The 14,264-nt window shown below is 35.3% G+C and overlaps 1 protein-coding gene across 38 annotated transcripts in view; it reads right to left on the bottom strand.

The window, feature by feature from the left end:
• PTPRD (protein tyrosine phosphatase receptor type D) overlaps positions 1 to 14,264 on the bottom strand; it is a 2,250,073-nt gene that overhangs the window by 106,304 nt on the left and 2,129,505 nt on the right. For 37 of the 38 annotated variants that reach the window (XM_044265656.1, XM_044265663.1, XM_044265660.1 and 34 more), the window contains one exon: positions 3,215 to 3,312. In XM_044265656.1, the coding sequence (XP_044121591.1) occupies positions 3,215 to 3,312 (98 nt within the window). Of the gene's footprint in view, positions 1 to 3,214; positions 3,313 to 3,816; positions 3,859 to 14,264 lie in introns of all 38 variants that reach the window. The other variant, XM_044265686.1, reaches the window with a different exon arrangement.

Below are 14,264 nucleotides of genomic sequence, written 5' to 3'. Positions count from 1 at the left end.
CATTAGCTAAGCCTTTGTTTGGTGAGACCCATACATACTATTCTGAAACAGTTCAAAGATTCAACAGCTAATGCAATGGCTTTGACAGATACCAACTTTTGGGAAAACTTTACTCCCTGCATCCTAGATCGCATCCTCAAATTCTGGCTACTTAAATTCTACTGAAACTTTACAGTCACATATCAGAAAATGGAAACTGGAAGTGTTTATAAATATTTCCAAGACGGAGTGTTCTTGCTACTAATTTCTCAAGTTCTTTCTCCCAGGTGTCACTAAATTCAATGTCTGAGCCCAATTTCCTTTACAATAAAGGAAGTTCTCACATGATCTAATAATGCTGGGTAATCCTAATCTATTTCTTCCTATTCTGACCTCAGAATCAATGTAAATAGCCTTCATGACTCTAACCTCTGTTTCAGTCTTAGAGTAAAAAATTTAGTTTCATGTTTCTTGAGAGGTCTGAGTAATCATTAATTCACAGTGATTATGCCAAAATAATTAGATGTTTGAAGATAATGTGCCTTGTCTTTCTTCCATTTTCTTCACTAAAAACTAGTTTAAAAAAATCTATTCAGATTTATATGAAAGATAACAAGTAAAATAAAATTTTTTTGGAAGTGTTGCTCTGTGGCCTAAAATATTACATAGAGGTCTTTATCTTATTATCACAGATGAATAAAACACTTAAATATCTCCTTCATGGCTGTTAAGGCACAGTAGAGTCAATTCATGCCCAGGGAGCTTTAATCACAGACCATCGTCATGATAAATGGTGAAAAGTCAGTGTGGGCTATCATGTCAACGGCTACTGGGGGAGTTTTTAATGGGAACATTGGCAGCATGCAGTTCATAACTACTTTTAAGGAGCACTTCTGATTTAAAGGCTAAATGAGTACCATTACAGTATCTTTATGTGTGGTATTTCTAGAGAAATTCCATTTTAAAAGGAAGCTGGTTACTGTAGTGAATGTATATAACAGATTTCATGAATGATGCAAATATTGTCTGTGGTTTTAAGTTATATTGATACACCGTGAATTACTGACTTTTAGGTTTAGCTATCAATTTTTAATTTTTTTAACCCAGTATATCACCCAAAATCTCAAATCAAGTATTAAAGTGGGGCCATGAAGAAAATAGCACATAGCAAGAGAATAAGAAGAGCCATGATAACAATAAAGAGAAGGTTGAAAAGGTAAAAGATTTCTAAGTGTTTTTTTATGTTGTCTCAGGTAGCACATATCATCTGCTTTGTTTCCGTTTTTTCTTTTTTAAACTCAATTTGCAGCCTCAAGCCCTAAACTAGAACCTACAGAAACCATTTTTTAAAAAACTACATAATCTAAAAATAGCCAATATGACCAAGAAGAACAGGGAAGGAATAAGAAGCAGACAATTTGAGAAAATAACACAATTCACAAACTAATGTGTGTTTCCTAAAATTACAAGTATTCTTATGAATTTTGGGAACAGAATTTATATATATATATAGATAGATAGATAGATAAATAGATAGATAGATAGATAGATCTTAGCAAATCAGAAAAATATAGTCCCTTTGTGTTCTATTGAATAGTTGACAAAGATGCTGGATATTCAAATAGAATAAAAAGGCTATCTGGATATTAAGGGTAGAGGTCTATGGGGCTACAGATATGTTTTGTTTAGCACAATAATTTAGAATAATGAAAAATTGACAATTTGAAGACTTCAGAAAGTCCATGTAAATATCCAGGCCCCACTGTTTCAGATTTTCTTACATGGATCTTCTTCACATACTCGATACCCATCTAGCCACTTGAGGATGGGGATCCTCTTAGAGGTTCTCTCTGAAAGGGGAGAATGTTAGAACTCAGGGCACCTGGATGCCTCAGTTAATTGAGCATCCAACTCTTGGTTTTGGCTCAGGCCATGATCTCATGGGTTCTGAGATGGAGTCTTGCAATGGGCTCTATGTTCAGCAGGGAGTCTACTTGAAGATTCTCTCCCTCTGTCCCTCCCCCCATTAGTGTGCACAGCTGAACACACATAATATCTTTCTCTCTCTTTCTCTGAAATAAATAAATAATATTTAAAAAAAAGAATCCTTTAAGAATATTAGAAGTGGTAGGAACTAAGAGATCATCTAGTTCAAAAGCCACATTTAACATTGATATAACAGGCACTTGCGGCGATGAGCACTGGGTGTTGTATATAAGTGGTGAACCACTAAATTTTACACCAGAAACTACTAATAGACTGTATGTTAACTAACGAGAATTTAAATAAAAACTTGGAAAAAAAAAGCTTATACAACAGAAACCAAGAGGGGTAACAAGGATGTGTTTTAAGACTTTCCTATTAAGCAAATCAATAGAAACTTGTTATGGCAGTATTTGGACTGCTCAGGTACCCAACAACCTTTTGTTGTTTGGCACAACAAAAAGACTTTTTTGGTACCTTTTTATCTTGTGCTAAGTCAAATTTGAACAAAAAGAATAATGGTGGCTCAGTTATCACTTCATGAGCTGGTCTCAGTATGAGTTCCTGTTACTGAGGAATGCCAGAAATATCCAGTTTAAAAATTTTCTGCTTGATAAATACCACAATATCCAAATACACACAAATATACGAAGACTTTTCATTCACTTTCATCAATAACTCACACAGAACTTACAAGGATTCTGGAATTTTAAGATATTATTTAAGTATACTATATTTTAAGATACTAAATAGGCAACTTTCCAGGAATATATTATGATCTTAATATTAATTCTAGCGTTATTTTAAGACTGAAGGGTAAAATAATGCATATACATGTGTGTGTACATTATTAAAGGGTTTTCAGGTCAAGGAACACTATACAGAGAAATTGACGTATTCCCTGTCATCTCTCTTTTTCAGGGAGGCTTCTGGCCATGAATTAATTCATTCAATATTTAGCACCCATCTAGTATACAAAGAAGCTTATCAAGTCAATATATCCTATGAACTTAAAACCAGGAAAGAAAATCAACCTCATTAAGTAAGACTGAATATAAAATATTCAACACGTCTTAAAACTATAACTACTATATTGATTACAATTGCCTATTTACTATCAACTTTTCTATCTGATTCAGTGTCATATTTAAAAGAAAAAAAACACAAATGAAGTCAGTTTTTAAGAATATAGTAAAAAAGAAGAGGGTGGCAACTCTTGAAATTACTTTCAAGGATAAGAGCACTGAAATACCTCATATTCCTGGGAAAACTTCAAGTTGTCATTTGCTTTCAACCTTTCAATGTGATCTGCAAGTTCCAAGATAGGAATTGGAGGATGGCTAGCCATACCTATTAAAAGGAAAGAAGAAACACATTTGAAAACAAATGAAAATGATGGTGACTCTTCCAAAATACAGAGAATACTATCGTTAGAAATGGCCTGAAATATGTGAGTAGTAAAGATGTTTAATGTGAGGAAGCAGGCAGATAGTTTGGTTACTCAAAGCAGGACATGCTCTGGAAAGATGAATTTTGTAGCCAAATGAAAAGTCACCAAGCATAATCCGCAAACTAACACTCCTAGTGTAAAAGAAAGCGTTATTGTGCTATGAATCGATGCAGTTAGCTAGCGGAGAAAACTGACAGTCGGGCTTGATGTCAACTTCTGCTTTGAGTAATGACTGTTATGTCATTTCAAACTCCTTCTCCTGCACTGTGTGAAATGGAAATCGTGTGGAATTAAATGGTGTAAAGTGAACTAAGAAAACAGACACTGAGAAAGGCCTAAAAGGGAAAGAGTAGTAGCTTGATAGGAAACATAAAGTGATTTATGCATAATCAAGGAAAACTAACTTGAAGAATGAAGGTTACCAGGGTAACCGGAATCATCTGAACCTGCAAAGGAAATGATGATGTAAATAAAATAAAATAGAAAGAAATTGTTAAAAAAATGAAATGGATAGTCTGATATACTTTTTTTAAAGGACTGATAAAAATGTTGTAAGTTTTTACAGGATTCACTAGACATTGAGACTTGATTAAGATTGCTTTAATATTTCACAGACCTGGAGGTAACTGACATTCACATGCAAACATGGACACCAAGAATGACATGCACCACAGTTCATAGACTATAATCACTGATGACAAAATCAGACACCAAACTGAGGTTCAAAAATGTTTCCACTAGTAGCAGATTGTAGAGGTTGGGGTTATGGCCTTCACCTGGACACTGAATAAATGGCCACACTAACAGCTATGTGGTATTTGCCCCAGGTCCCCATTAATCAACCACCAGTAAAACCTACAATCTACTTCAGGTGTAAACATCTTTGTCCACAAATGGGAAATGAAAGCAGGAGAGTGACTAGAGGGTGTAAAGACAGGGAGGGAAAGGGGGTGGAAAAGAAAGAAAGCAGTGACAGGGACAGCACATCTTAGTTCAGTCTGCCAGCTGAAGTGATATTAGTTTCACAAATTCTGTTTAAAATAATCCACCACTAATTTTGGTGATTCCTGTGTCTTTCCACTATTTTCTCACTTTTCATGTGATGTACATTCTATTTCTCTGTTATTAAATTTTAAAGAGTATCATGAGAGAACATCGCTGACTCATGTCTTAGGGATAAAAATTCCAGCTGGCTAGAAAAACTTGAACTAGCATGCCCCCAGGGAAGACTCTGAAAAGGAAAAAGAATGGGGGAGGAGCTCAAACTGGAGGCCATGTTGACATTCTGCTGTCCTGGGATTCTTTGGAAGGTATTAGGTTATGGAATGGTGACCATTAAGTCAGCAAGACATGTGATTATTTTACGGGCATTTTAGAAATTGTGCCATTTATTGAAAGCCACCCAGTAAGTTCCATGATCTCAAATGTCAAGGTATCAATGGTTCTGGTAAGTTAAGTAAAAATCTCTTTTGCTTCTTCCAGATAATCATTTTAATACAAGGTTATAATAGGTGGTGTTTTAGTGTTTATAGCTTCCAGTTAACTACAATATTAATGGAAGATCTCATAAAAATGAGTTGGCTTAGAAATAGAAACTCTTTGTTGCAGATATAATTAGGTATTTGGACCAAAATGTTGGAGCCCACTTCTGGAACTTTTCCATATAAATGGTGGAATCAAACTAATTTACATTCTGTGGAGGGAGTAGGTGGGTGACAATTAAAGTGATCTTAATTAAAGTGATCTTATCCAGATGAGGCACCTCCAATGACAAGAATGGAAATGCAAAAGCACAACAGACTCTAGGCTTATCTGGAAATGGAAATGGACTGATGTAGACATCCATTACAGTGCTTTAACAGAGAAAATAAAGAGACAAAGATGTTTAGACCTTTTCGAGCGAATCGTGGGAGAGAGTTATTATCATATATGGACTGAGTGGTGGTTTGGCTAGAGAGGGAGGACACAGAGCCAATCAGGGAGGCGTAGGGGACTGAATTACTGCTCAAAGCTGCAAAAAGTAAAGCCAGTTGGAGATGGGAAAAGTATTAGTATAACAGCAGTAGAAGACCATAATAATCAACCAAAGATGTGATCAACATATTTACTTTGGAAGCTAATTATACAGAAATCCAAGTAAACCTATACTGACTTATCTTCTAAATCAGGATGTATATATCATATGCAAAGATAGCACAGCATTGAAGTATCATTGTTTAAGACCCATCAATATGTATCATGTTCCATCACAGTTCTAGGACAAGTAAAAATGGCAGAATGGATGTTTCATGGAAAAAAGAGGTAAACTTGTGGGATTCTGATGGTATAGAAGAAGGAATCCTAGACTAGAATATGGATGGGAATTCTGGTTTATAATTCTGGTTTATAATAGGGACAAATCACTTGGAACAAAGAACATCAAATTTTTATCTGCAAAATAAAACTGCAGAGCTAGGTAACTTCTGGAGTCACTTCCTTTATAACTCTCACTTCTACCTCCTGTAGATAGGATGTCTAAACATATGGAACAACAGAGAAGAGTCTCTTGGGCAAAGTTTTCATGCAAGTGTTCTAGAAGTAATTAGACCTTTTTTTTTTTTTTTTGACCCGTGGGGAGAATTTACTGTCTATAAACTAAAAATCTATGCAGTTTAATGATCAACTTTTTGAATTATTTAAGTTCAATACCATTTTCTTTAGCTAACTCAAAAGACTATGTTATTGTCAAGTATTTGAAACAAACATAATCATAAAAATTATGCTACTTAATAAATCTGGGATGAAACTTTAACATGAAACTCTAGCTCATATCAGAAAATAATCCCCAGAGAGTTACTAAAAAATAATTATATAATTACCCCCAAACTTCTCCATTGTCCAATATGGAAACAATTTTACATGATATAATCAAGCATGTTGGATTCTGAACAGAACAGCAGACACTAAGAAAAAGATGAAGTTGATGTCACTGTAGTATATTCTCAAACTTCTGTCTGGGTAACCTGGCTATCGCTCACAGTCTACAAACAATATTTTTATTAGATGAGGGTTTTTACATTAGCATCATTTGAGATGCTTTAAATTTTATTTTTTTTTCCATGCTGCACACCAGACCAATTAAGTCAGAACCTCTGGGGATATGAACCAGGCATTGATATTTTTAAAGTTCCCCAGCAATGACTCTTGGTCCAGTGGAAATTATGATGGGGGTGTGTCACTTGTTTATGTTTTCCATTCAAAAACTGTATCAGGGTTTATGAGAGTGTAATTAGCTTTCTTTTGGTAATACCTTGAATCTGCTCTGATTCTCCATGTAGTGAGATTTAGTACTTTAGCTATTATTAGTAGCAAAGAACTTGAAGTGCAGCTTACGGCAAAGAGGACTTGCCAGGGTCATGACAAATTGTTCAAGGCTACAAATGCACAACATCAGTGCATTTTAAAGGCACAGGTTGAATCTGAATGGTGCTTTCATTTTGAAGCCATGATATCCACAATATATACTGTCAAGATGAAAAATGGATGGATGTAGTCACTGAAATCTGCCTTAGGTTGGAGGAAAAATCATGATGGCTACTTTTAACAGGGTATATATTTATGAGGGCTATGTCATGAAGGCTTCGTTACAAGAATTAAAACTTTAACATCATGGCAATTGAAGCTGAGCGGTGCCTTAGAGATCACTTAGCCCAGGCTTTTTGTTGTATACAAGAGGACTCTGAAGCCCAGAAGAGTTAAATGACTTTATACATTAGTCAATCTAGTAAATAAAATCCCAAGTAGTTTTGACATCTTTCTACTGTATTAATTCTGGAATGGTGGTGACACTCTTCTCAAGCAGGCACAAAGTCTCCAGGGGCTGAAGGGGGCCTTTAGGTAAGGTAAATGACTGAAGACGACCAGGTAGGGCATAGCAAACTCTTTCACAAACAAAGGTGCTCCTGCTCATTACCTTGAAGCAAGCCATTTTCTAGGGCTGGATTTCATTTCCCTACTTTTAAAGGAGGCTCAAGGAAAAAACAAAATATTCTCTATTATATGAAAAATAAAAATAGGCATGAATGAATGGAAACTGACATTCAGTCTGAAGGTCAGGGTCATGTTTAGGGCTGGTGTACACTGTGGAGAACATGTATAACGGGCCAAACTCATCAGCTTTAGCAGAAATCTTCCAGGTGGAACCATAGAGTCACAAGGTAAAAATTTTCAGGTTTTTAGTAGCAGTTGCAAACCCAAATTATGATGTGACTTTTCCTCAGTTTTCACCGTTGCTTTAAAACTTCATTGAAACCCAGTGGGAGTCAAAGAAAAGACCTACGCAGGCCACATTTGGCTAACTAAATTGCAGCCTCTGTTTTAAAACAGGAAAATGTTTCTTTGGTGTGTAAATTAAGTATTTATTAGCCACAAGACAATGGGCTAGACATCAAATATTGTCTGGGGGTGCTTAACAATGAATACATCTCTCCTGGATCACTCTCTGCAAGTTCATTTATTTCCTCTCCTTTTCCACATTAATTTTGTCAATAGGAAAATGAAGCTCAGAAGGACGGAAGATTTGATCAAGGCCATTGCTCTTAGGAAAGCTAGGGCTACTGAGGGATTTGATCCCAGACCTTGTTACTTCTTATTTAGGATGCTTTTCACTATGCCATACTGTCTCTTGTACCATTTAACGTCTGGGCAGATTGGTGCCATATCCATAAATATGGACCTCTGAAATGTTTGGACTACTTATGTCCTGCCACAGGGATCATAAACCATCCTCAGAGAAAATATGTCAATAATAGCTTCATTTGAAGGTATGTCTGTTTCAGTGGTGGGAAGAGGGAAAAGGTGCCCCTATGCACACCTGTATTTACCAGTCACCACTTGTCAACATTTTGTGATTTTCCATGAAAACATGAACTAAAGGTATACTCAAGGTATAAATTCAAAATGTTAAAAACTGTAGTATTATTTGGCAGATTTTTAAAAATCTCCAATTTACAATGCTTCTGCCTTCAAATATTCTGTTTAATTTTACTAAGTCATCTAATCAACAGTAATTTCAAACATCTATACAGAAATGTTTATCAAATACTTGTTTTATTTTGGCAATTTTAAAATCTTGCACTTAATGCCAATAACCACTTTGTAATTATTTTGCTAAGTAAAGTTTTTGAGGTCACTAAGAGTAGGGGAACACCTTTTTTTAGGGGGGTGGTGGAATATCTGTTAGATGATTTTTTCTGTTAGCCTATATGTACGATGATTCAACAATACTCTCTTCATGGTTCTCCTTTCCAAAGGAACAAACAAACAGAAAACAACATGATACAAGTCTGGAGAACAATTTGCGGTCATGGGATAGGGAGAAAATAATTTGTTCATCCAAACAATGGTATATCTCTGTCAAAAATGTACTTAATTTAACAGTCACAGAGAGAAACTTAGTTTATAAAATATTGGTCAGATTTTAAAATAATTTATGTGCCACTTAGAATACCCTGAATAAAATATAAATATTCAATATTGGCAATTTGTTTCACAAATGAATAATGAGTTAAAGGCAAAAGAGAATATGGATTTATATGATATAATTGCTACATGGCAGAACAATAATGACAGTTTGACTTAAGCCATGAGTACGATCATCATTAAGAGAAAGATGTTCCAAGAGCCCTTTTTCAGGTAAACACTGGATAGCATGAGTAAGACTCATTTTTATGGAGAATTTTTCAGAATGCAGAATTTAACAAACCATGTTTCTTTATATCAGAAATTTGCTATTTCTATTCAATGAACCAAGGTTTTTTGAAATATACAAAGAACACAAATGGTGGTCTTAAGCAAGGTCATATATATAAGTTTCCTATAGTACAAAATATGAAGATAAATGTATTTAAATATGGATCTTGTTAGCATTGATCCAATTAATAGTACTGATGGATCAACAAAGAGGCTTCAAAAGCTTTTAAAGCCCATTCAGCTGCTGTATAGACATTTCTGCTACTGATACTGCTATTTCTGATATGATAACTTTTCCCCAGTTTGTTTCTGCTTTCCACAGCCCATCAATCACCTACCATCCATGTATGCTTTAGGGCAAAACATATTAAGGCCATCCTCACAATGAAAACGAGGCTTTTATGTTGTAACATCTGATCATCAATTTTTAAATTTCTTTTCTTAAAAGGTGAAAGCACAAACCCTGCAGTTTTTTGTTGTTTTTGTTTGAAGGGTTATTTGTGTTTCTTTGTTTGTTTGTTGTTTGTTTTAGAGGAGGTGCAGAGAGAGGGATGTGAGAAGGAGGTAAAAATATTAGAAGAAAGAATTTCACAGAAAAATAAAAAAAAGAACACTTTTAATGGAAACAAACAATGCAACCAAAAGGCAGCAGAGAAAAATAATTTCACAGTCACAAAGAAAGGTGGTGACTGACTTACAACGTGATGCTGTGAGCTACATGTTCCCTCACACCTTTGTCCTTGAAAGAAAGCTTATTTATCTGCGATGCTGAAATTCTAAATTTGCTTTGTTGGGATACAGTTGATACATGAAGACATATTTGTAGCTTCTTTGGTTTTCTTATATACCATCATTTGCTGATACTATATTTATTTTAGTCTTCTGTCCAATGCTAGAGGCCAGGGCTCAGAGGGCTGCCACCTGTCGGTAAAGGCTTCTTACAATATTTCAAAAAAAAAACTATCTGTAATTGGCAATCTCCATCAAAATGGTAAATGTGCATTGGGGAGGGTATGTGCTTTGGTGAGTGCTGTGAAGTGTGTAAACCTGGCGATTCACAGACCTATACCCCTGGGGATTAAAATATATGTGTATAAAAAAATAAAAAATTAAAAAAATGGTAAATGTGTCTCCCTAAGACTTTGTACTTGCATTTCCAGGTGTCTAATATTGGGAGGTAGCAGCAAAGACGTGAAAAAATGTACGCTCAATATTGCTTACTGCAGTATTGTTTCCAAGAGTAAATCACAGAAAATAGCCTCCATTAATATGGAATGTCAATACATTTTGTGTCATCTGTAGAAGTGAATAATGTCAAGACCATTGGCTACTAAGAAGGAGATAAAACCTAATACACTAACTTGGAAAAAGGTCTGTTTATGTATTTAAATGTTTAAACAGGAGGCACCTGGGTGGCTCAGTTGTTGGGTTTGGCTCAGGTCATGATCCAGGACCCTCCGATGGAGCCTGGCCTCAGGTTCCCTGCTTGGCACGAAGTCTGCTTCCCCCCATTGATCTCCCCCTCCTTGTGTTCCCCCTCTCTCTGTGTCTCTGTCAAATAAATAAATAAAAATCTTTGAAAAAATAAATGTTAAAACAAGAAATTTTTGTGGTAAGTGCTGTGAATTGTTTAAGACTGATGATTCACAGACCTGTATCCCTGAAACAAATAATACATTATATGCAAATAAAAAAGGAAATTTTTATGTGTATCATTTGTCTATATACCTGATATCTATTTTTATCAACTAAAGAACTGTATATACATATGAAAGTCTTTTTCAGATACATATGAAAAAGCGTGGGGCTATATATGATAGCTATTCCTGAAGGACAAATTTGGAATAGTTATAGGGAATCTTTTACTTATATTTTAAATTTGCCCTCCAAAAAAAGAAGACAAATAGAAGAAAAATAAGTGGGGGGTAAAGAGTAATTTCTCTTTCCTATATGTGTTTTTTTCATCTTTTCCAATTTATGAAAATTTTCAAACATACAAAATATTTACTATAATGAACACCTGTGTAGCCACAGCCCATGTACAATTGTTAACAAGCTTACTTTCTATTTTACACAATTGCCCCAATAAACATGTGCTGCTTTTGTAATTAGGAACAAGAATTATTTGAGGTATAGGTTATAAGAAGACTTAGAAACATTTTTTTTACACACACACAAAACTTTCCTCTCAACCTAGGCCAATGGGCACAGTTCACTTTGATTTAACATGTAACTCATCTGTCAACTCATCTTAGTGCATCCACAGTTATTGCGGTCCACAAAGATGTACGAGGATTACTAGCAGTTATTTTAAAATCATCTTTTAATAAATGAGTATTTTCCCTTCCTCTGCAAAGCTTAAAGACTTATAACACTTGATTAGCAATTAATAAGTCTAGCAAATTCTTCTATAACATCTCCTCTCTCCTTTTCTCATTTTACTCCATTTTCCATTTGAAGTGATAAGTCTAACCTTAGCTAAATGATACCTTCTTATATACTTAGGACTCTAATTTTGTAGGTCATGGGTGATATAAACAATGGTACTTGAATTGACTGTTTCATTCTAGCTCTTACCAACCCAGTATATCAATAAATGATGACTAATTATTGCCAACTACATATTTTTTAATACATTGGGTAATTTAAGTTCTAAACAAATTAGCTGAATTTTGCCAATTCCAACAGGCTGTATTCCAGCTAACAAACATGTTCATGGGAAACACCTACAAAAAGAGGTACCACATACTTTTAGGAAGATGTTGGTCTTTCTCGCCCTGTTCAGATGCTTGAATAGAGCATTTCACGAACATAGTGACTAGATTGTCATCTAAAATTTGGAAAGTGTACTAAAGCAATGCTTTTCTATATCCCACAGCCTTGCAAAGATGGCTCTACTGAAAACAACAGATTTCTTTGCCTTTACTTTCTGCCACAGTGCAGAGACAGTAGACAGGAATCTGATGTTTCCTTCCCCCACCCCATGATAGGTATGTTTGTGGTACTGCAGTGAAGGGTATATTTCTTTGAAGAATTTAAACTTTCAGAATACTGTATTTATAGGAAATTTGGAATGTATTTTCAATACCTTGGGAGTATGGGATAGAATTGAAGGAAAAATGTCTGCCTTCTTATGTTCTAGGCTCTCCAACAAGAATAAATACTTAAAAAGTGAATAGTTGGAAGAGATTATGCTGAGTGAAATAAGCAGAGAGAGTCAATTATCATATGGTTTCACTTATTTGTGGAGCATAAAAAATAGCATGGAGGACAAGGGGAGTTAGAGAGAAGGGAGTTGAGGGAAATTGGAAGGGGAGGTGAACCATGAGACACTATGGACTCTGAAAAACAATCTGAGGGGTTTGAAGGGGTGGTGGGTGGGAGGTTGGGGGAACCAGGTGGTGAGTATTGGAGAGGGCACAGATTGCATGGAGCACTGGGTGTGGTGCAAAAACAATGAATACTATTACGCTGAAAATAAATTAAAAAATTTTAAAAAAGTGAATAGTTTTCCATTCCCAAGATTTTTTTATTCTTTTATTTTAATTCTTTTGAAGATTTTATTTATTTATTTGACAGAGAAAGAAACAGCAAGGGGGAGTTGGAAAGGGAGAATTAGGCTTTCCACTGAACAGGGAGCCTGGGATTGTGACCTGAGCCAAAGCCAGATACTTAACGACTGAGCTACCCAGGTGTCCCCCAAGATTTTTTTTTTTAAATGAAAGAAGAATTTATAGAATTAGTAAACTAAGTGATGTGCTTTCTTTACCCTCTGAAATACCTACTGAATTTCAAATGGAAATCTTTGTTTGATATTTTATCTTCCTCAACAGATCCATTGGAAGTGGAAGAGAACTTGCTTTGAACAAGTTCAGGGGCTAGGGACTTGATATATGAATCACAAGTTTGCTTTCTTTTTTTTATTTCGTTAAAAACTATTTGTTTGCAATGAAGAGGTGGGTGGTTAACCCCCTACGTATGCATACCATTAATAAGAATTGTCAAATTTTATGTTTGTGGATAAATGATTTTACTTCCAAAAGTATGACATATATAAAAGCACATTTCAGATAGTGAAAGAGTTTAAAATACAAAAATTAAGGAGCGTCATATCATTTGCAGTGCAACACCTACTAAAGGGGTCATTTTATTGTATCATCCAGGAAAGCCCTTGGTTATTTGTGAACAAGAGGAGAGGAAAAAGCACAAAAAGGTTATTTGGCCAATAACCCTACCTATTATCCTGTTGGAAAGTAACTAAGGTGATTTGTAGCCACTGCTTAGAATCTGTACCGGTTGAGCAAATGGTCACATTTTTATGAATTTCACGTTACTAGCTGAGTCTATATTCTTTGTCAACTGGTGAAATTTTCAGGACAGCATGCCACATTATTGAGCTTGGGGGGCAAATAGACTGTTTCAACAAATCAAGCTCAAATAGATTGCTTACCTGAGCTAAAACTTAGCACAACATAGTGTTTCCATAGTGAACAGAAGATATGATAGGACCTTAGGACAATTTCTCCTGTTCTATTGTCTTCCTCTATTAAGTCTTATCTCCCTCTTTGTTCATTTTCCCCACTTTATTCCATTACCCATTTGATGCAAAAAGTCTAACCTTAATTAAATGATACCTTCTATAACCTTAGCCCCTAATTTCAATTTTGTAAAGCTATTGATGGGATAAGCAATGTCCCTTCAACTGCAACATTCATTCTCCTTTTGATGGACTTCTGTGAAATTTAACAGGCTCTCTCCATAAATGGATCTAATATTCCCATATTCACTGGTAAAATTAGATTCCTTATAAACTTTTTTTTTATTTGACCATATTTACAAAATTGCCCATAAAAGTGAGACGTATAGATGGAGGTCTCTTGGTTAAAGTCATTTCTATTCCCTTGTTTGTAGTTGCCAGCACTCTGCTGATAATCCTTTCTACACAGTTCCCATTCTTGCTTTCTATTTATGCCCATAAGCATATTCTGTTGGTGCTGGAATAGATGAAGGGGAGCTCTGTTACTGGTCCTTTCTTTCTGGGGCTATCTTTGACTTTCCATTCACCCTATACTATGCTTCTGTCTGCTAGAAAACCAAGGTTGTTTCTAATACAGGTGACACT

This window comes from Neovison vison, chromosome 9, assembly GCF_020171115.1.
Source record: "Neovison vison isolate M4711 chromosome 9, ASM_NN_V1, whole genome shotgun sequence".
In the NCBI taxonomy this organism is placed as follows: Eukaryota; Metazoa; Chordata; class Mammalia; order Carnivora; family Mustelidae; genus Neogale; species Neogale vison.
Note: the sequence above shows the minus strand (reverse complement) of the source record. Positions and strands in the feature narration are given on the sequence as shown.